Source organism: Ananas comosus, linkage group 8 (assembly GCF_001540865.1).
Source record: "Ananas comosus cultivar F153 linkage group 8, ASM154086v1, whole genome shotgun sequence".
NCBI classification, from domain to species: Eukaryota; Viridiplantae; Streptophyta; class Magnoliopsida; order Poales; family Bromeliaceae; genus Ananas; species Ananas comosus.
Genome location: NC_033628.1, coordinates 13,579,446 through 13,601,895, shown reverse-complemented (window position 1 = coordinate 13,601,895; position 22,450 = coordinate 13,579,446). Strand labels below are relative to the sequence as shown.

At 38.2% G+C, this 22,450-nt stretch overlaps 5 protein-coding genes across 8 annotated transcripts; all 5 read right to left on the bottom strand.

Moving 5' to 3' along the window:
- Positions 210–2,264, bottom strand: LOC109714699 (phosphoacetylglucosamine mutase-like). Its single transcript, XM_020239393.1, has 6 exons — positions 2,123–2,264; positions 1,729–1,991; positions 1,106–1,225; positions 878–1,020; positions 541–792; positions 210–453 (listed from the first exon to the last, which is right to left on the bottom strand). Exons 1-6 carry the CDS (start codon positions 2,184–2,186, stop codon positions 210–212), a joined length of 1,086 nt encoding a protein of 361 aa, XP_020094982.1. The 5' UTR covers positions 2,187–2,264.
- On the bottom strand, positions 3,366–11,459 carry LOC109713878. Of its 2 annotated transcripts, none has more exons than XM_020238153.1 (18): positions 10,970–11,459; positions 10,480–10,538; positions 10,278–10,409; positions 9,968–10,123; positions 9,788–9,844; positions 9,347–9,441; positions 8,715–8,847; positions 8,080–8,259; positions 7,645–7,838; positions 7,416–7,482; positions 7,095–7,228; positions 6,686–6,752; positions 6,220–6,282; positions 5,893–6,128; positions 5,419–5,548; positions 5,194–5,286; positions 4,455–4,658; positions 3,366–3,991 (listed from the first exon to the last, which is right to left on the bottom strand). In XM_020238153.1, the coding sequence occupies exons 1-18, from the start codon at positions 11,343–11,345 to the stop codon at positions 3,692–3,694; spliced, it is 2,676 nt and encodes an 891-aa protein (XP_020093742.1). In that variant the 5' UTR covers positions 11,346–11,459; the 3' UTR covers positions 3,366–3,691. The 2 variants fall into 2 exon arrangements, with proteins under 2 accessions (XP_020093742.1, XP_020093743.1); XM_020238154.1 differs by having other exon boundaries at positions 9,968–10,108; positions 10,970–11,458.
- On the bottom strand, positions 11,944–12,607 carry LOC109713778. The gene has a single exon (XM_020237969.1). It carries the CDS (start codon positions 12,509–12,511, stop codon positions 12,083–12,085), a length of 429 nt encoding a protein of 142 aa, XP_020093558.1. The 5' UTR covers positions 12,512–12,607; the 3' UTR covers positions 11,944–12,082.
- Positions 13,222–15,937, bottom strand: LOC109714490 (protein NRT1/ PTR FAMILY 8.3-like). 2 transcript variants are annotated; one of them, XM_020239140.1, is made up of 5 exons: positions 15,811–15,937; positions 15,602–15,707; positions 15,280–15,497; positions 14,478–15,007; positions 13,222–14,211 (listed from the first exon to the last, which is right to left on the bottom strand). In XM_020239140.1, the coding sequence occupies exons 1-5, from the start codon at positions 15,862–15,864 to the stop codon at positions 13,410–13,412; spliced, it is 1,710 nt and encodes a 569-aa protein (XP_020094729.1). In that variant the 5' UTR covers positions 15,865–15,937; the 3' UTR covers positions 13,222–13,409. The 2 variants fall into 2 exon arrangements, with proteins under 2 accessions (XP_020094729.1, XP_020094730.1); XM_020239141.1 differs by lacking the exons at positions 15,602–15,707; positions 15,811–15,937 and having other exon boundaries at positions 14,478–15,132; positions 15,280–15,402.
- On the bottom strand, positions 17,606–21,269 carry LOC109714338 (protein NRT1/ PTR FAMILY 8.3-like). 2 transcript variants are annotated; one of them, XM_020238920.1, is made up of 6 exons: positions 20,995–21,269; positions 20,403–20,508; positions 19,943–20,160; positions 19,204–19,760; positions 18,362–18,822; positions 17,606–18,276 (listed from the first exon to the last, which is right to left on the bottom strand). In XM_020238920.1, the coding sequence occupies exons 1-6, from the start codon at positions 21,058–21,060 to the stop codon at positions 17,906–17,908; spliced, it is 1,779 nt and encodes a 592-aa protein (XP_020094509.1). In that variant the 5' UTR covers positions 21,061–21,269; the 3' UTR covers positions 17,606–17,905. The 2 variants fall into 2 exon arrangements, with proteins under 2 accessions (XP_020094509.1, XP_020094510.1); XM_020238921.1 differs by having other exon boundaries at positions 17,606–18,273; positions 20,995–21,268.

The window sequence follows — 22,450 nt, the reverse complement described above, 5'->3', positions numbered from 1 at the left end:
ACGTTTTTATTTCCTACGCCTTTTTGGATATTCCTCTTCCTATTAGTACTTTGGCGAACACTCATGGTAGGTCCTGGACGTCAAAAGGTACTGTCCTACTCCCCCCACCCAGGAAAAGAAAAAGGGATAAACAGATGTAAATACTTTTAGAAATTAAAATCCGATACCACGGCTTTTGGTGGGACTTTTTTGTTGAGACTTTTAAAATACTAAACGTAAAACGAAGAGTTTTCAACTTCGGATACATATGTCTGAACAATGCCAAGCCTTGCAGGCAATTCTTTCTTAAGTCCATCATCCTTCTCATCATTAAGAATCTTTAGTTGCTCTTTGATAAATATTGCGAAGAGGGATAATATCTTGTCTCCATCAACAAGATCAATCCTATCGTTACTTGCTGATAAGACATGGAAATACACAAGTCTATCAGCATCACCGTCCAAACTCGCGCACCTGAAACACTAGAGTGAACTGTGCACTTGGTATTGATATAACTAACATAAACATATTATTCAAGAGAAAAGAAGGAAAGCATATTACCTTACTCCTACGTCGTCAGAACCAAACCCACAAGGAACAACTTTCTCCTTCTGCACATAATCAGCACCGCACTTCTCATTAAGTATTCCTTCTCCTTCCTTGCCTGAATTTCTCGTGTGAATCTCTACTCCCATGAGCATTTCCTTCAGAACCTCAAGCTTTGCACCACCGACACCATTTGCTCCATCTACAATAAGTTTCGCATCAACCCCACTTTTCTCTACTTCATTTGGGACAAGATCCATCAAGCACCTGAATCCAACAAGTGTAGGTCTTCAATGTAAGTAGGCCTAAAATATCAAATTCAACATAAGATCTGATCTCCTCAAAAACTAACCTAAAGGAATCTGCAAGTTGTGCAAAATAATCAGATTCAGATGCCTTCAAGCCATTATTCCTGCTCCTAACCATCCAATGAAGTTGCGGGGTCGTCACAATTCCCATATCGATTGTGGCAGCACCAATTATGGCAGTGATTCCCTTGAGTGGATAAAGAACATTAGCATTTAGCATCTATGCGATCTGTACACCCCAAAAACAAAATTAAAAAATTGGCACTGCCTACTTGTTTTGCTGCTTCGAGGAGAAATTCTCCAGATGGTCTCGTGTCTCTTCCCAATAATATCTCCGCAGACTGTGCTCCCCCCAGTGGGATGTTCTCATCCTTTGCGAACTCAAGAACCAACTGCCAGCAGAAGGCAATTTTAGACACGAGGTAGAAAAGATAGAAGAAGAATTTGTGTTTTCAAGTAGATATTTTGGACCCCAACGAAATTGTTACACTATTACAAGGATTAGAAACTACACAGTTTAATAATACGAAATCTGCCTTCAAAAGATGCAACCGATCAGCTGACATTTCGAATTCATGCAGACAAATAAAAGTCTACTAATATGAGGAACTTCCCAAAGAGCTTTTCTTCATCTAAATACATGGGTTGAGTTGAGCAGCATGTTTAATTTGTCCTTAAGCGTGAACTGAAATCGTTCTATTGCTGATAGAACTAAATAAGCAAACACAAGCACTCATTTCTCAATCCGATCAACTCACAAACGAAGTGAGCTACATCGAAACTACAGAGATCTAAGCATACGCCGACCTAGAGAATCCACTATCACGTGGATAGTGACACTACGGTCAGAAATTACAGCATTAAAACCGCGGTTAAAGTAAGAAGTAAAAGGGACCTGGAGGAGGGTTTGAGGGTCGGGGGCGTTGGCGAGGGCGTCGGCGAAGGGCTCCCAGGTCTGGGTCATCATGCCGCCGTCGGGGTCGGCGATCTTGACGCCGTTGTCGGCGACGGGGTTGTGGGAGGCAGTGATCATCACCCCGATCGCCGATCCCGTCTTCAGCGCCCTCAGCGCCGCCACGATCCCAGCTCGGAACACCGTCGACGATAGGATCGCTCCATCCGATCGGAACCCCGCGGTCCCATACGAGAATCGCAACCCTAGGGGGGGTGGGGAGGAGGAGGAGGAGGAAGAGGAGAGCTCAAGAGCTCAGATCACAATCACATAGAGAGAGAGAGAGAGAGAGAGCGCCATTGGAGAGGAACCCTAGAGGGAGAGAGAGAGAGAGTACCGTGGGGGAGAGGGAAACGGGAGGCGGAGAGGAGGAGGAGAGAGCGCTGCTTCTCGTCGGCCATGGGAAACAGCGGGGGTTCGCTTCACAGTTGGCCCAACGGGGAAGGGAGAGGTCTTTGTTCGCCTCGCAAGTATATATAGAGGGAGAGAGAGAGCGCATGGTTAATGGACCCGGCCCACGTGGCCTGATCCGTGCACAAACCACGATAATATAGGCCGGTATTCAGAGCTTGATTGGATACTTGCATGGGATAATTGCAGGATATTGTCTAGGATTAGGGCTAGCCAGCATTGAATCGGACAAATATCACCTAATCTTGCATTGGGTGTTCGTAGAATTTTAGGATAATGATCGCTAGGGCTGAATTATCTTATAAAAGTATGAATTTTTCAGCTACACCAAAATTTTCAATATTTTAAATCGAATTCACTTTTCAAAATTTCTTTGCTGGAAGTTGCTTAATACAATACTCCATTTATATTTCAAACATTAAATTAAATTTATAGCTTAAATTCAATTAATAATTTGTAATGCAAAGTTTGATTTTAAATTCAAATTTCAAATTTTAGATTTGAATTTTGAATTGAATAAAATTAGTACAAAATTTTATGCAGCAAATAGTTGAGAGATGAGCTAAATTGCAAAAGGCTTTTATATATATAATATATAGTCTGACCATGGTGCTTTTAAAAGCACCCAATACTGGTGCTGTTTTTTTGACTATTTTCTTATGCTAGGTCATACAATTCATCCAATCACCTATTCAACTCTAAAATTGACTCCTTATACTTTAAAAAATACAAAGTCGTTGATGCTTATAGGTTTTTGCCTCTTGGATTAAAAAATGCATGATTACAATGATAGTAGTTCTCTAGAATTGAATGAGCGGTTGTTTGAATAGTATGATCTAACGAAAAATAAATGGTAAAGGGGCAAATATATATATATATATCAAGCCGGTACTACGAAAATTTTCGTGTTCATAAAATATGAACATTCAAAAAATAACAATCTNTATATATATATATATATATATATATATATATATATATATATATATATATTAGACTAAAGCAAAAGTGAAATTACACTAAAACCGATTCCAAACCTAATTGAATGAAATAAAAAAACAGCAACAAATTTTAAGTACAATAACGATGCATCCAAACAAGCTGTTCAAAATTGAAAAAACAATAGCCCTTCATCCAAGCAAGCACAAAGTTACCTGCAGAATAAGAAATATAGGAGCCAAACATCCAGAACTGTTTCTTCAATAAAAAGGATACAGCACAAATGGAGACGACAAATGTTCTTTGTCTTCTTATGTACATGATTATATAGCTACCAACACCTTTCCCCTTTTTTTTCTGTTACTTTTGTTTTTGTAAATTTCATTTCGACGAATTAACTGTACAGAGAAATCTTGCTCTCCTGATCAGAGAGCAAAACCAAGAACCTGGGAAAGTGAATAGCCATTTTTCTATTATCCCCAATGGGATCTCCTAGAGAAGATTGACAAGTTGATGTGTTGCAAAAAGAAAGGAAAAAAAAAACAAAATAAAACATCTACATCCTTACTTCCAGTATGTCGCCATCTTTGAGCTCGGTCTGCGGCAAAACAAGATGACCATTTACCAGCACTAGCTTCCCTTCCAGGCCAATTCTTCTTGCGGCGTCGGCTGCACTGCTACCGGACCTCATCCTCATGATCTTCCCATGGGGCCAGCATATAATCACAACTTCACCAGGATTTATTCTCTTACGGAATCCACTGTACGAGGTTGTGCGGCCCTTTGCTCCTCCAATAGGTTCTCCACGGGTCACTACTTGCTCCTCCCACTGAAGCATCGTCCTCAGCAAATGCACCTAGTATAGAAGTTTATAATAGATCAAATTAGTGTTGTACACCCTGAGAAGCAATATGGCCAAGCATTATTTGGCTTGTAGAAAACGTCTGAATCTTTAGCCGTAGAGGTAAGTTGACATAATCTTACAAGCCCTGAAAGCAAAAGCTCCAATTTGAAGCTTCAGCATTTGCTATAGTAAAAAACTTTCAGGAAAACGCTAAAAACAAAAAAGGCCTGTAGTACTTCACCAACTTGAGTCAAACAGCAATCAAGCCAAGCAAGCATTAAATAAATTATTCTTGCAAGTCTAAAGAAGCGGAATGAATTTTTGACTTGTATCAACGTAAATGCTGATATTTTCATTATAGTAAGTACTAGCATGTTTAATCAAAACCCTTTGTGAGAGTTTCAATGTTTTATTTGTGAGAGTTTCAATGTTTTATGCTTGAGTTTACAGTATAGTTCAGTCAAAGCATGCTTACCTTGTTTACGACGGCAGTATTTGTAGCAGTTGACCTTAGGGAATCGAAGCTCGGTGTCTCAGCATATTTCGAGCTACCAGGTGGAAAGAAAATTTCTTTGCCCTCAAATACAGAAGACACAACCATCCAATACTCTGATTCCTCCTGTTCTGTTAAATCTATTACTTGAATGAAGGTAGGTAACAGGCGTTCAAATTGGTCTTGCTGTATAATGAAGTAAAAAGGGGAAAAAAGGGAAAGATTTAGTAAATTAGGTTGTTCGCTGTGCCCTTTTTAGCGGCAGCATTTAGTTTGTAAATGATGCAACACTAGCAGAGAAAAAAATGGTGTGGAAGTGCAACTGGATTCACTATTCAATTAAGACAACTTTACAAACTGGAAACCACTCGAGCATTTGAATAAGCCATTTCTTTGACCATATAGAATTCACAGAGCTCTTAAACTAAGATCCTAAACTATTAATTACCTCAATAATGGTCACAAAGTCCACTAAGACAGACATGCAGATTGACATAGTTCTACACTTCACAGAAATGTATAGCATGCTATCTACAATTTGAAGTCATCTAAGAACTCCGCAAGTTTACATGCAGCAGTAAGTTAAAGCTGCAAATCGCTCCAAAATTAGCATATGAGAAATAATAATTCTCTGAAAATTCTAAAGAACCAATCATTTAAGAACCAAATTTTGGGGTGAAAATAATAGTTTGATAAGAAAAGCAAATAGCATATTATGCACCTTATGGTACATCCCATCTCGGCATAATGTGTACTTTTCAAGGCATGTTGACCAATCACCATGTCCTGGTGCGAACCACCATTGATCAGAAACCTGAATGTTAAGTTGTTTTCACATCAAATTCATAGGCACAACAGTCTATTCATAAATAAAAACGTAACATGAAGATTTAAAGGTCATAGGCTGAGAATGTCCAAGAATATACTATATTGCTTAAATTTGGACCTTCTTATAAAGCCTTGCATAAGCTTCCCAACGCTTCGTCTGAAAATAAGATCTTCGCTCTGCTACAGCTTCCGAAGCTTCAAGACCGAAACTCACAGCCACAAGCAATTCTCTCCCACCCTTATCTACGCTGCACTGTCCAAATTTTAATTACTCATAGTAACAATAAGAATGAACCGCCATTAACATTTGTAATTGGTAGTTATGCATATATACCTTCGCAAAATTATTTAGTAACATACAATTCTTTACAAAAAAATTCCTAAAGTCGAGAACTAGTCCGGAAGTATGGTTTTATAATAGAAAATAATTTGAAACAGGGTGTTTTTGAAAGTACAAAGGTATATATGTAAGAGTATTTTTTTAGGCCGTATATGAAAATTCAGATTTTAAGGGATATATATAAATGGACTACCTTCCAGGAAAGATATATGTAAATATAGCTTGGAAATAAATATGAAACAGACATACAACCTGACAACAACAGCAGCAAGCAGCTGGCTACCCTCAACTCGAAGTACAGGATGCCCCACTTTTATGGAACTGTACTTCCAGGGTATTTCATCTTGAGTGTAGCCCTCATCCTCTAAAGAGTTTGATTCACATGGAGATGACTCAATCTTAGAATCTCTGTTGCTTGAAGAAATGACCTTATTCTCCTCATAAAGCCAGTGAGCAGCAAGTCCATATTCAGCATGCTTATGCATCCTCTATATATTATCGTGGATTCTTCACCTATTAGCACAGGCTTAAAACCATAATAAATGAAAAAAAAAAAAAATGCTGTATAACGTTATTAACCTGTGTTCTTATCTGCACCTCCAAAGGTGAGCTATCAGGTCCTTGAACTGCAGTATGAAGAGACTGCAAGAGCCAAAAAGCAAATTAATAGCTGCAGAAACTGAGGGTTAGTGAGAGGCATGGAAACAATAATGATACAGAAAGAGGAGCACCATTAATTCCAAGTCCTTCCACCAACAATGGCATATCAATGTTTTGACAGTCACCAACAGATAACTTGGCTCGGGAAACGAGATTCTTTTCATAGGTTTAAAAGATATTCAGAAACTTTCATTATAAAGCATCGGAGGTCATCTTACTAATTCAGATCATTAATAGAATACAAATGAGGCTGCTTCAAACCAATCAAGCAATTTTTTCCATTTCATAATATTTTGGTATTTCCTGGTATTAAGTTTGTGGCACTTTACAAGATATAGCAAAAATAGATGAAACTGATAGAGTCAGCACTGTCCTAGATGATAACCTGATAGCCACTAGGCTTGGGATTGATTATATAATCATCGAACTCTCCATCAATTGGAGTCCACAACCTGCAGACAAGTTGAGGCAATGAAAATTAATGGTAACTGGTTATTTCCAGATACACATTTGAGAAAACTGCAATTCATATGAAGTTTAAAAGTAATGCCTTATTCACGATACTGAAAAAGAAAAAAGAAAAAAAAAAATCCTGCAAAGAGTCACGAACTATTGAAGTGATAACTTCATCAATGTGAAGTCAAAAGAATATCAGTTGCGTTGTATATCGCAAAATAAAATTGAAAGAAACAGGAAGTGATAATTCAGTACAGCTAAATCAGGACTCTCATAATATGTGACGCCACATTACAGACATACTTAACTAGTGAATTATGGAAGAAATTCTGCTCCACCTGTGTACAATGTCAAGGACACTATAACAACTCCTGACGGCAGGTCCATGTAGTGCGCCATTTCTGTCCCCGATAATCACCCTTAGTGCGCGAGCATCATAAACTTGCCTAATGCCAATATCTTTCCGTTGCATCTAATTAATAAAAATAAATAAATAAAAGAAGTAAATAAGCAAAGGAAAGATGAAAAGCAATAACATCTCAAGCAAAGAGTTACTGCACAAAGTTCAAACGGCATGAAGCTCAAGCAGGGTTGTATTCTAAACACATTCACATAAAAAAATGACTCAAATTCCACTCAAGTGCTTGATAAATTCATACCTTGCTATAAATACTGTACAAGCTCTTTAATCGACTAGATAGAGTTACTTCCATCCCTGGAATATATCTGAACAACAAAAACATAGTACTCATCAATGTACTTACATGCTAGCTTAATAGCTGTAATCTTCACAGACTCGAAGTATATATTCACAACATAGCACGTAGTACTAGAAAAATTGTGCAAAAGGAACACATCTTGCAATAAACAGTAAAGTTGTGCTCTTACGAGGTTGATATGAGTAACTCTCTCTCAAGTGCTTCCTCACAAATTGTTAAAGATGCCAATGCGACACCAGCATCATTGACAACCTTAGGCTTTTCTACTGATGCTTCAGAACATTTCCTGAGATTATTAAGAAAGTTAATGCGCTTTTTTCGATCCAGAAAGAGATCAAATGGCAGTACGGCCCGCAAAAGGTCCTGCATATAAGAAAGACTGGAACATTATCATTAGGGATTTCTAACAAAACTTAATGCAAATAATAATAACATGAAAAGGTTATTTGTGATGAAGTTATATTATGTAAATTCTCTAAAGAATTTGTGCTACTACATCACATTGCACAGAAGAAAGTTTATAGCAGTTATCCCCTTCATATTTATAATTCAGTACTTACTTCCATCCTGACTGATAGTATATTAACTGTCACATTGAGCTTACCCTCAAATCAGCTCTCTCTTCACAGCTCTCAAGATTCCAATCATGGTTAGACATTGTAGTGCTATCTTCCAATGGAACAAGAAATGCAGCTCTGGTAGACGATCTTCTGAGACTTCTAGCTTTGTTGCTGGGATTCCACATGGAAGCCAGCTCAGCTCTCATTCTCTTAAATATGTGTGGCTACAGGAGTTTGACAAAGTAACTAGAAATTATGACTGTCATTTGGTAACGAATGACAATGACAAATTTCTTAGAACTATAGAGAAAAAAACAGTTGTGAAGTTACATACTAAAGTAAAAGCCATCTCAAATTGCAATTTTTTCGTACCTCAATAGCAAGAAAATGCTACTTGTATGACTACTTATAAGCGTAAATATTACACCCCACTCATCTGAGGGTTTATAAACTCTTAGTAGATTTTTAGTATTGAAAAACAATGGTTGATAAGATTAGTGAAAAAATAATGGCCTTTGGATGAGTGGGGTGTAAGACTTACACCCTACTAATAAGTGTACAGCTAGCACTGCTCCAATATCAAATGTACGAAACCCAATATTATTGCATATACAATTTAAGAGAGAACTTTCCATCAACTAATATGCGAATGCATATAAACCTACAAATGGTAATTAACCTTAAGCACAGCAAAACACAGATCTTCCAGCTCAGCTTTCAAGGCCCAAACCCCCAATCTAGAAGCAAGAGAGCACCACACATCCAATGTCTCCTGAGCAACAGCCTGTGCTTTCGGCAATGGCAGAGCATAACTGAAATGATGTGAGAAACAGTATAATGACATATGTGAGCATATCTAGGAGAAAAGACCCCCAAGCATTTACAACTGCACCATACAGAATTTGAGAATTAATTGTTCCAGTAGACATGGCAAAATATTAAGAGCACAACTGAGCACAAAACGAAAAGTAAAAGTTAGGTGAAGTGTGTGCATCATGATGGAAACTCAATAAAAAAGCTTGTTGATAAACAAGAAGACAAGATGCGAAATATCCTTCTGATGTGCATAGTGCATAAAATTAATGGATGCTTCTCACCTGCTACAGTATTCAGTATAGGTGAATCAAATATGAATGCTGAAGATTTTTGATAAGTATTAAAGTATCAGATGTATTCACCACATAGTATGCAGCACTATAAAAACATTTAGATGCTTGGTATGGTTCAATTAATTGAGTTGGCAAAAATCAAAATTCACTTTCAAGTAGTCCATTTAACTAATGAAACGGAAATTAGAAGTCCATCGCATACATAGTTCGCATGTTGTGCAGACGATCTGCTAGCTTGATGAGGACAACACGAGGATCATCAACCATGCCCAAAAGCATAACTCGTAAATTATTTGCCTAAGGACAGAAACAAATGAATACAAGAGCTTAGCAAGCAAAATGATGCTCATAAAAACTAATAATCACAATCTATTTCAGATACTCATAACAACTAATAATCACAAACTATTTCAGAATATATGTGCATCATATATCCAGCAACATGAGCTGTATAACTATCTTGAAACTTATGAAGCATGCCGTCCCCACCCCGCCCCCCCCCCCCCCCCCCCCCTTTTTNGAGGTAAGCATGCCGTCCCCACCCCTTTTTTTTTTTTTTGAGGTTTGGTACTGCAAGGTTGCACAGAGAGTAAAGGCAAAAATTTACTACTCCATAATAAAGATTTAGACAGAAAGCACAAACCTCCTCAGAAGTAAGTGTACTTCCACTTACAGTTTTGCGCCGATGTCTCCTCAATAACTGCATAATGTGGAAATTAGTCTATATACCAGGGATTCAGAGTCAAATTAAAAACAAAATCAATGTGTTATATCAAAATTAAAATATACATAATTCCAAACAGCAAAGAACATTTTATGAAACCTGATTTATGTAGCTTAATTTTGAAACACCAGCAACGAGATGTGCTACATCATCACCAAACTCTACTTCTATGCTACTGAGACTTGCTACTGTGTCATCAACTACATCATGAAGAATTCCCGCCACAACTGTATTTATAGCCTGTACGCGAACATCCTTTGCAGATGATAACAAAGTACAGAAAGTGATTCGGCAAAGCATACTCATGTAGATGAGAAATTCTGAACAGTGACGTCATACTACAATTATAAAACTTTCAGATAAAGCTAGCAACACAAAAGAAGATCAACAAATAAGGGGAAAATGTAACTCTTTCTCCGTGTGACGGAACCAAAGCTGCTAAGATTTTTCCTGTATGAATGCAGTGAGCGACATAAGGCTCTCCTGTCTTCCTAAATTGGCCAAAGTGAGCCTTACTTGCAAACGCAATAGCTTTCTGAACCTGCAGAGAATGGTAAATGCAGAACAGGTCAGAGAAGTTCAGGAAATCGAGCAAAGGAGAATCATCAGACCTTCGTGTCTTGAAAGATCGGGTACCCCGTTACATCCACTCCTTCAATTACAAGAGTATCTGCAAAGAAAAGAGAAAAAAAAAAAAAAAACATACATCTCATGAAGAAAAATTGAGGGGAAATTATAATGATCATCAGTAAGAAAACTCGTACATGATTAGCACTACAGCAAAATATCGAAAGACTGGTAGAATCTCGACAGCAACTGAAAAGTAGTATTCGAGGAAAATTCCTAGTCCCTTCTGGTGAAGTCCAAAATTGAGCAAGAATCAAATAAAAACTGCTCAATTCTGAGGATTTCGTGATCAAGACTCATTTGAATAGCGCTGGCGTAAAGAGAGATCGTTCAAACAATTTCAAGTGTTTCGACAAGATAAACTCTGAAATTGAACAAGTACAGATCACGTATAAAGATTCACATTAAACTCTACAAGAACCTTCGTTTTACCACACAAACGCAAGAAAAGACACATGCAGTTAGGGGACGAACCTGGTCGTTCCTCGACGCGAGGCCAGAGGAAATCGACCTTGGTGGAGAGGCACGCCCCGGAGGCGATCGCCACGGCCGTCACGGCGAGGTGCGCGAGCGCCGAAGTCACCGCCGCGTGCGCCGCCCCCGCGACACCGCCGCCTCCGGCCGACGCCGCCGCAGCCTCCGCCGCGGCAGCGATGACGTTCCCGGAGCCGATGACGGAGCCTAGCGACGCCGACACGGCGAGCCTTGGGGCGACCTGGTCGAGCACGCACCGGAAACGGAGCGATCCGGGAGTCGCCATCGCCGCCGCGGGGAGGAGGAGGAGCCGAGAGGTCCTTCGGCCGAGCATGGCGGAGCTAGGGCTTCCCAATTCGCCGCACGAAGGCATCATCGTACCGGATTCTTCAGGGTTTTCGCTCTTTTCCCTCCTCTCGCTCCCTCTCTCTCACTCACATCGTAGCAACGAGGTCGGAGAGAGAGAGAGAGAAAGAGAGAGAGAGAGAGAGAGGAGGGTTCCGATTTCTTTGGCATATATGTGGTTGAGAAGATTCCCCAATCATTATACAGTACTTCCGTTACCACTCATCAAGTGATGAATTACATATTACATATATTCATAATTATTTGAACCGTTAGCGAAATGAGACTTACCATTCAACTTTTAGTATTATTCCAATATTTTAAATTTCATAATTACTTTTTAAAAATGTTAATTAATATTTATTCATAATCAACAAGTCTTTTGGTTTTTTAACTACACAAACTATACTGAAATGAAATAACTAACATTATCTATAATCTTAATATTCTAATAATATTTAATAATAAATCATATTATTTGTTATATGCTTTAAAAGTTACATTACGGATTTTAATTAATTATTAGTTTTCATCTTATAAAAAAAAAAATGATGATAAGTAAGTCCATCAGCTGAGTTAGGATCCTTTCTTTCTCTGCTTAAAAATTTAATTTTTTTAAAAAAGAAAAATTAAAAAGCTCGAGATAAATGTAGCAAATTAATCTGATAACAACAACAACAACAACAACAACAACAACAACAAAGTGTAGAATATTAACTATTATAGCAGTTCCGATTCCGACTACAGAAGAGGAGATGAGATTCAAAATTATGCATCGTCGTCGCCGTGGGCTCGGAAGTGGTAGAGCTCCTCGTAGGGCCCGTCGAAGAAGAGGTCGGCCTCGAACCACTTGGGGTAGCGGACGAGGTCGCCGGCGACGAAGCGCATGTGGCGGAGGCCGGAGGCGGCGCCGTCGGGGACGACGCGCACCTCGCCGGACACCACGTAGACCAGCTGGTCCACGTGCCAGTCCCACGCCAACCGGCACCGCCCCGTCCTCCACCGCGACCACCGCTCCACCCCCAGCTCCGCCAGCCGCTCCCGCGACGCCCCCCGCTCCACCCGCACCCCGTACGTCTCCTCCAGCGACCGCTCCCCCGCGCGCTTCGCCGCCGCCGCTCTCCGGCGAAGCGGCGGCGGAGACGACACGGCGGCGGTATACGAGGAGGTTAGGGTTCCGATCACCATCGTCGCCATTTTGTTCTTGGTTGGGGGTTTTGTTATTAGGGTTTTCGCATTAGTCAGTCGAAGGGCCGTAGAGGACCCTGCTTTATCCGCCGAGATATCGAGATTGAAAATGTGCGGAGGACCCCCCCAATTATTGGCCTATTTGAAAGAAGGCCTTCGGTTATCTACTTATCTATTTCATCTGATTTTGATTGATTTCTTTTTTTTTCACTTTTTTTTTAAAGAATAGTTAAATTTATTAATATTAAATTATAATAAATCATGAAAATTGACGGATTAGTTAACTGTCATTTTTTTATAGCAATTAATGTGTGTAGTTAATAGTTAATGTATCTGTAGTTATCTGCAGTTTCACTTCCGGATAAATGTTTAGAATAATTAAATATTGCTATCAAGTTAAAAGAAAATAATAGCGGCCTTTCAAAAAGTATTAGGAAATTTTTAAATATGTTGAGTTACGTTTAAGCTATATATCAAACTACAAAAAATCGATATTTCTTACACACTGAGACATGAAATAGAAGTTTTTCATGTAACTCCTATTACATTCAACGAAAAGTATAGGCATTACCCTACATATTCCTTTTTAAAAAAAAGGAGAGATAAAGAGAAAACATATAGAAGATATATATATATATATATATATATATATATATATATATATATATATATATATGAAATTTGATAGTATATTCTATTTTAGCTGAAGATGCATGAAATCCAGGGGAAAAGATTAGAAGTGACCAATCAAAGAAAACTTATGTTTGTGTCAATATTTTGGAAACATACATCAATATTCACTGTAATGTGATTCACTAATGATATGAATCCCTCATTTGAGGGATTTTCTCTTCTTAACTAACTACAAACAATGAAAAGGAGGTAAGGACCCAATGATAGCATCAGATCAGTTGATAACCTTCTTGAGTGTGAATTTCTGCGCAAAAAAGAGATACACCACAAAGTTCACTAAACAAAGGATAGTAAGGACCCAAAAATAGTAATCAAGATGGCCCTTGTTCAAATCATCAGGTATCCACCCCGGCCGTCCGCCCGCAGTGGTTAATGCTGCGACAACCGCGATGATCATCGAGCTCAAATAATGGCCTAGAGAGATAGTGAGGAGCGCGAATGCCGTGCATGTACTCTTCATTGAATCCGGGGCCTGACCGTAGAAGAACTCCAATTGCGTAATCAAGCTAAACATTTCAGACCCTGCTAAAATAAAGTATTGCGGCAGCTGCCACAATATGCTGAGAATCTCCCCCCTTCTGAAAATCTCCAATCTCCTCGCCTCAAGATACGCGGCGATTGCCATTGCAACGATTCCGAGGAAACGGCCGATCCCCATCCGTTGCAGCTGAGAAAGCCCCGCTCCGTTGGAGAAACAGCTTTGAGTTGCTGGTGCAACGATTTTATTGTAGAGAATGACCCAAAGCATTACGGCAAGAACTTCAAAGGAATTTAAGGAGGCGGGGGGGATTGAGAAGTGTTTTATGTTGGTGTCCATTGAGGTTCCTTGTTGGATGAATGTGGTAAACATTTGAGAATGTGCTGCGGCATAGACAATACTCGTTAGCCATATCGGGACTAACCGGAGAAGTATCTTCAATTCCTCCACTTGCGTTACCGTGCAAATGTTCCACTCATTTTGAGCACCATTTTGGTCTAAATCTGAATCTGTAACTATAGCAGCTTTGTCTAGGAACCTGAAAATTCATGAAGAAATGTTCATATTGCACAAATTTTATTTTTCTTCTAATCTTTTTCATGCAATTCATAACATCTAATTAGACTAGTTGTTCGATCAAAGCACATGTAAATTAAGTTTGAGTTCTTTGCAAAAAATCATATGATATTATCTTGCTGACAATATTTTGGGTTTTCAGAGCCGTAGTGATATTCAGACACAATCAAACTGCATCAAACATGTTAAAATTTATTGGAAAATTAATTTGCACAGACATGGAATTACCTGAAATCGTCGGTGTGCGCAAGCTTAGTTTGCTCCGAATCATTTGATCTCTTGGAGTCCGCTTCATAGAGAAGGCCACTATCTTTTGGAACTTCTAATCTTATTTTCCTGAAAGAGGCAATCAAAACCTGGAAAATACTCTCCAACGGGCTCCCATGAGACGATCGAATCCGATAAATTGGTGTTCCCAATAAATAACCGACGAACGCTAGAGTGATGCATAATGTAGCAATTCCAAATCCGAGTGCCCAACCTATGTTTTCTTGAATCCAAACTATGAAAATGCCAGAAATAATCACTCCAAAGTTCACACAGAGATAGAACCAACTGAAGAAAGACCTCTTCCTCTCTCGGTCGATAAGGTTTCGATCGTCGAATTGGTCGGCACCGAACGGAAGTAGCGCCGATCTCACCCCTCCACACCCGATAGCCAGAAGATACAATCCGGAAAAGAAGATTACATTTTGAGTTGCATTTGATTCTTTAATCGAGGCCGAAGTTAAGGCTGAGAGAGTAACTAAGATCATACCCTGTTGATTCAAAGACAGGAACTTATTTCTAAGGAGCTTCATGTACTTCAGAAGGTACAACAATCTGTACTTATCGCCGCGAACATAAAATGCTAAATTAATCATTAGCCGCCACGTATATAAATCTGACCCATAATAAACATCAATTGCGAAAACACTTAGAGATACACCGAAGTGTCGAAAATGCATGAAAATGGAACATTTGATGAGAAATTTTCTTTTATGAGAGTAAAATCTAATGAGAACTGTTTGAGAAGTGAAAGGTGGCGTACAAGGAGGTAAAGGATGAGGGAGATTAAGATGGTCTTATAATTCCCCCAATATGAATCTGCTATTAGAGCTCCGATGATGGGCGTGAAATAGCTTGTGCCATGCCAAGCTGCAACATTTGCCGCATTTGTAGCATTATTGCTGTGCAGAACACTCCTCAAATACACAACCAAGTTCGTCCCAACTCCATTGAATCCAATACTCTCCAAACACTCAAATCCTGTATAAAGTTCATCGAAATGATTAGTGATAAAAAAAAAAAGAATACAAAAATAAGCAAAATTACTGGTAATTTTGTGAATTATTATGTAAATAAGCTATAACCCAAAATAAGTCCAGGGGCCCTGCAATCTGTAGGCTTTTGTTCCAACTGGGAGTATTCATTTGCTTCTGGTGGTGTTTCTGCTTCATAATTCCTTGATGAACTAGTCTGCAAATTAATTATGAGAAGATGGATGGACTATGTAAAAGATTTATTATTACCTTTCTCGGAAACCCAAATTGAGAACTTGAACAAAAAAAAAGATTATTACCTGATTGAGGAGAGGCTTTTCCTCTCCTCGCTCCATGGAATCCTCAAAATCCATTTCCCTTGTTCAACACCGACCCCTCGACAGGTCCAGTTGCTTAGGCATAGAAAGGGCCAATAATAAATTGTCAACGTGTCCTGCTTTGGGAATATCTATTTTATTTTTATTTATATATTATCATAAAATATATATATATATATAATATATATAAAATAATAATACATGTACACACTTATATATATATATATAATTAATTAATTTTATAAATAAATTGTATAATAAATTATATAAATCGCGTAATAAAATATAATCTTATAAATGTGTCTAAATCACATAAAATGCTGGTGTACAAAAAATGTAAAATTTGAATTTTTATAATAGGATTTTAGAATTGTGGTATACAGTATTTATTTATACACCCCGTGCACTAAAAATCTCTCTCCCCATCTTATCTTACTTTCCTCAACCATGATAAATTATTGTCTGAACCTGGTATATTAGTACACTGCATGCACCAAATCTTCTTTTTCATATCAATATTATAAAATTAAAATATAATCTAATATATTTGATTTACACCATATACAAATTCTATGTATAAAATTATGAAGTTTAGATTTTTATAATAAAATTTTAAAAATTTTGTGTATAAGATTTATTCATACACATGGTGCATGAAATAATTTCTTCCCACTGTTATTTCTCGTTTATTTATTGATTTATTTAAATTATTTAAATAGATTTCTACCAAATAGTTGTTCACTCTCTATAAAATAATTCAATTACTAAATAATTTAATTGCTAATAAGTTGTTATGTAATTTACGTTGCACATATACCAATTTTAGTTATTTTATTTAAATAGATTTAATTATTAAATTACTTTTATATAAATTTATTTAATTAATGATTAGACTAATAAAAAAATATAAAAATATAAACTAAAATTTATTACTAAAATATTTTTATATCTGCAATATTGTGTGGATCTTCCACTAGTAATAATATAATAAAACAAAGGGATCATGTTGGTCACTCTTTACCAACCCCATGAGATAGAGTACTAGAAGGGCGGATCTCGAGGTGAGACCTTCAGCGCAAGCAAAATTTGTCTCTTACCTCTTGACGAAAACGTATAGAAGTTTTTGGCATTAATGATTTGTCAGAATCATACAAATAGTTGGTAAAACATTGTTTTCCATCATAGGGCTCTCATAAATATATAAATTAAAAAGACCCCATTTTTCCGCCCCTGTTGCAACAATGACTACAAAATTCACTTTGTATTTTAATTAGATGCATGTTTCTGCAAAAAATATTAGTCTCATATTAAATATAAATTAAAGTTCTGACGCATATGTACAAAATGAGAGAGAATAAGTTTTAAGTTTTTGATTGAATTTGAATTATTTTCGCTTGGTGTCACACTTTAGCTCACATTATTTCTGTAGTTTCTGGCTCGTTTACTAGCATATAAAGTTATTGTATGCCGTAAATTCGATCTATTTGTGTTACGGATGGTATGATTGCACAAAATACGGTGGCATATGCATGTCTAATACGTATCAAACTGAACATTAGACATGATAAATTTATACTAAATATAAAATATAAATCAACTCTGCTATATAGGTGACGTTTCTCAATGGGTTCTTTTCAACATTTCCATCAAAATTTTAATGAGTTGCCGGGTCAAAACTTTCGCACAAGGTTGGAAGAGATTCAAATGTTATCATCAACTCATTGCAGTTGGATAAAACCACAATCTAAGACCTTTATATGGTTAAAGGTCAAAAAAAAAAAAAAAAACTATTATGAGTCGAAGTGTCCTCCAAATTCAGAGTCTAATACAAATGACACTTTTCTTTTTTTGGCACTTTTCGAAGTGTCCTCCAAATTCAGAGTCTAATACAAATGAGTCTAATACAAATTCAGAGTCTATTATGAGTCTAATCCAAATTCAGAATCTAAGACCCTTTTTTCTTTTTTCTTTTTTTTTGCACTTTTTTTTTTTTTTCGGAAGCCTTAGCTGCATCCACCTTGTAAGTCTAGTTTATTTTTTCTCAAAAAATACAAATGAAACTGATATAATTCATGATTCATCCTTGCACCACAACTTTCTTACACGTGTAGTTTCTCGCGAAGACAACGTAGACCACAAAATTCACGGCGCTCATTGCAGTGATCAGCCAAAAGTAGTAGTCGAGGTGGCCGCGGTTGAGATCGCCAGCCGGAATCCAACCGGGGCGGCCGCCCGTCCGTGTGATGGCGGAGACAATTGTGATGATCAAAGAGTTGACGTAATTGCCGAGCGAGATCGCGAGGAAGGAGAGCGCCGAGCACATGCTCCTCATCGTCTCCGGTGCCTCACCGTAGAAGAACTCAAGCTGCGCGATCCCGCAGAACACGTCGGAGCCCGCCAGGATTAGGTATTGGGGCATCTGCCATGCAATGCTGAGAGTATGTCCTGCTAGAAGCAGAAGTTAAGCTGATGATGATGAGTGATAGATTTCTTTCGAATAACTATACAGCGAGATTTCGATCTCGATCATCACCTGCTCCGACGCTCTTCAATCGCCAGGCCTCGATGATCGCTGCGGCCGCCATCGACGGGATCAGCAGGAACCGACCGACGCCCATCCGCTGCAGCTGCGAGAGCCCGGCAGGGTTCCCCAGCCGCTTTCTGGCGATTGGTATGACGATCTTGTCATGGATCACAACCCACACCATCATGAAGATCACCTCGACGGAGTTGAGGGACGTCGCGGGGATGGCGAAGGAGCCGAAGACGGCGGTGTCCATGGCATTGCCTTGCTGGATGAATGTGGTGGTGAGCTGGCAACATGCTGCAGAATAGAGGATTCCGGTGGCCCAGATCGGAAGCATGCGCAGCAGGATCTTTACTTCCTCCACTTGTGTCACAGTGCAGAGTAGCCATGAGCTGCTAGGGTTTTCGCCGGAGCTATCCTTCGGATCGGCTGCAGGGTCTGTGATGATAGCAGCCTTGTCTAAGCACCTGAGAGATTAAAAGTACTGATAATTATCGTCGGAGGAAACAAGAGACTGGATGTGCAATTCTCGCACTCAGTTTGGATTTCAAAACAAACTATTTGGTAAAAACTTCTAGGGGTTTGAATTTTTTTCTACAATCATCATGAGAACTTCAGTGTTCCGACTCCTCAGAATAACGTGTATCGCCTATGAGGTATGAATACGAGGCTGTGTATGCTATGTAGCGGTACACATCGTTTCATACTCCTTCAATACGGAAAAGCGACATGTCGAATAAGATGCTGTGGATTTCACCTTCGTGGATATTCAGTGCCTGTTTGCTGTTTAATCTGAACAAATTGTTTTGGGATAACTCGCGCTAAATTGGAGCAACTAAAAAACTTACTTGAATTCTTCAGTACGTGCTAATCTGTGTTGTCCCAGAGAAGCTAACTTCTCATCCTCCTCTTCATACAAAAGTGCGCCATCTGAGGGAGTCTCCACTTTCATCTTCTTCATAGAAGCAATCACGACCTTTACAACGCTCTTCAAAGGGCTGCCGCTGGGCGTCCGGACCCGGTAAATCGGCGTCCCAACAAAGAACCCGATCGAGGCGAGAATCAGGCACGAACCCGCGAGCCCGAACCCGAGAGCCCAATCCATGTTCTGCTGAACCCAAGCTATAACAGTCCCTGCAGTGAACACTCCCAAATTGACAGCGACGAAGAACCAACTGAAGAAAAACTGCTTCTTCTGATTCTCTACAGGATTTAGTTCATCGTACTGATCAGCGCCGAAGGGTAGTAAAGCCGATTTCACCCCTCCGGTTCCGAGAGCGACAAGGTATAACGCGCAAAAGAGTACAATATACTGAAGTCCACTCGCAGGGGGGCATGAACTTCCATTGCACGGAGAAGGCCTTAGAGATGGAATAATAGCAGAGGATGTGATCACTATCATTCCCTGGAAATTTAAGTGATAGAATAATTAAGATCCATCAACAAAATTAGAATAACAAAGGTATTGTCGAGGGGGAAATGAGCCTTTTTTTTGGTAGATTTGAGCAATAAATATATAGATCAATATATTAAACTGGCGATAAGTAAATCGAGGTAAGCATGAACTTCGTATTTACTCGGACGTACAAGGAGATAGAGTATAAGAGAAATGGCGATGGTCTTGTAATTTCCCAAATAAGTATCAGCTAGAAAAGCTCCTAGCAACGGCGCGAGGAAGGTCGTTCCGGTCCACGTATCAACGTTCGCGGCACTAGAAGCATTATCGCTGTGGAGCACGGTGGTAAGGTACACGACTAAGTTGAGAGCGATCCCGGAGTATGCTATGCTCTCTAAGAATTCGAAAGCTGAGCAAAGGAAAAAGGTTGATGAATTACAGCACGGAAAATGAAAATCAGTTCGGACAATTAATAATTTACAAATTCAGTCCCCGGAATTCGATCTTGATTCAACTTCCATTCATAAAGTTTGTTCTGTGTAACAATTAAAATCCTTCATCTAGTTTAACCCAACATTAGTTGCAGAGTGAATGAATAGCAGCTATTTTTTGTAATGTACAGATTTCAAATTTGAAGGCAATTAAGCTTACCAAGAATGATGCCTGGTGCTCTCCAATCAAAGGGCTTGTGCTTTAGATGAGGGGGAAATGGTGATTCCAATTGTGCATCATCATCTTGATAGCTCCAAGAAGAGCTCTACAGATTCAAACAGTTTCAGCAGTTTTTATTATCCTAATTAGTGATTAGTCTTTTGGGTTAATACATTTCAGAACAATACATGGTGAAAAAGGGGAAACCAAAGAAACTACATTAGGAGAAATGAGCTTTTTTATTTTTTTTTCTTTCTTTGAAAGGTAGAATAGAAGAGTAATTTCCTGAATAAGTTGACTATTTATGAATGACAAGAAGAATAATTAAGTGAAAAAAGGGATCTGAGAATTATAACTTGGAAAAGGAATTGCAATAAACTGACAATTAATTTTTCATATCATAAATACTTCTGCATGATTTTATTAATTTCCTTTTGATAGCAAATCATTTGAGCTTTTAGCTAATGAGTTACCTGATAAAGCTTAGATGCTTATTCTGACAAATTAAGGGAAGTGAATCAGAGAGTACAAAGAAATAGCATGAGGAAAAGCTAATAAAAAATAAAGGAAAAAAAAGAAAGAAATTACATACTTGATCAAGCAAAGGCTCGTTCAATGGCTTGTGCTCTCCTCTCTCCATGGGACTCCCCACATCCATGGTTGAAAAAGAAAAATAAAAAAAAATAAAGAAAATTTTATAAGATCTCCTTCTGTTTCTTCTTGTTTTCTCTACCAAAATCCCAGCACTTTGAACTCTGAAAAGGCCCCTTTCTCTTTCTTCCTACTAGCTCCAAAAAATCCTTTGAAAACAATGCTGGTGAGTGGTGACCAATAACAAGTTTCTGATAGGCCTCTCTGACCGGGTTTTCCAGTGTCCGGTTGTATATAACTGTTGTGGGTCTGACACACGGGACCCACAAAATGTTGGTCCCACTTGTCAGCCGCACCCGCACTGAATGGTAAGCATTACAGTGTAGAGGTGTGCCCTCTGCCCAGAGAAATTCTACACTGTCACACTTGCACCACGGCATCAATAACAAGCCGGTTTTATTTCTTCTTTTCAAACAAAAGTATAATAAAAAAATTTTTTTATAATCATGATAGGACATATACTCCTAAAAGAAGATATTTGATTGGTTTGTTACGCCACGTCACCAATATACCCGTTGCATTTTATAATTTTTCCTCTACCAAAGCTTCCATTTCTTAGAACAGCAAAAAAAAAGAAGAAAAAAAAAAAAAAATTGGTTTTTTTCAGCTCAACTGATAAAAAAAATTGATAGTTGATATTCAAAATTTTAAATTTATATTATAATTATTTTTAACTAAATTTATTTTTTAAAAAATAAACAAAATATACTATCTTTCTTTTAAAAAAAGAAAAGAAAAAAACAGTAATAAAGTTTTCCTTCATAGTAACAATAATACTCATGCTGAAGATTCAACTTCTCATGACTCATAAGTTCATGTTTTTTTTTACCGGTAGATTGTGTCGAAGTACTAACTTTTTTATGCCTTAAACTAAAAAAATTATTTCACAAACCGACCAAAATAAGAAATAAACTATGTGGATTTCTATCAGTAGCTAATACCTTGGTTTGTGGCGAATAAAGATACTGTTAACAGTAATACTTCACATTCTCCATAAAATTCTAAAAACTTAACCCCTCGTATAATAGTTTAAAAAAATGCAGATATATATTCAAAATTAAAAAACAATATAAACTAAAACGATGTGGAATTCATGCATAGGCATAGCTAATTTGATAATTAAAAATGGAACAGCCACATGCACCATTAATAAAGGTCTCTCAGTAGACGGGTCGTAGTTAATTAGTTGGCTAAACTTAATTGCAACGACAAGCTGGGGAATCAACAGCTTCTTTCTTCTTCTTTTTTTTTCTTAAAAAGAGAGATACTGGTGAGAAATTAGCAATCGGATAATAATAAAAGGAGGAGATTCGTCCACATGGTATAAAAAACAAGTGAGTCATGTTAAGTTCCAGCCTGTCCCTAGCAAAGCAATGTGAGATGTACACAAATTCTAT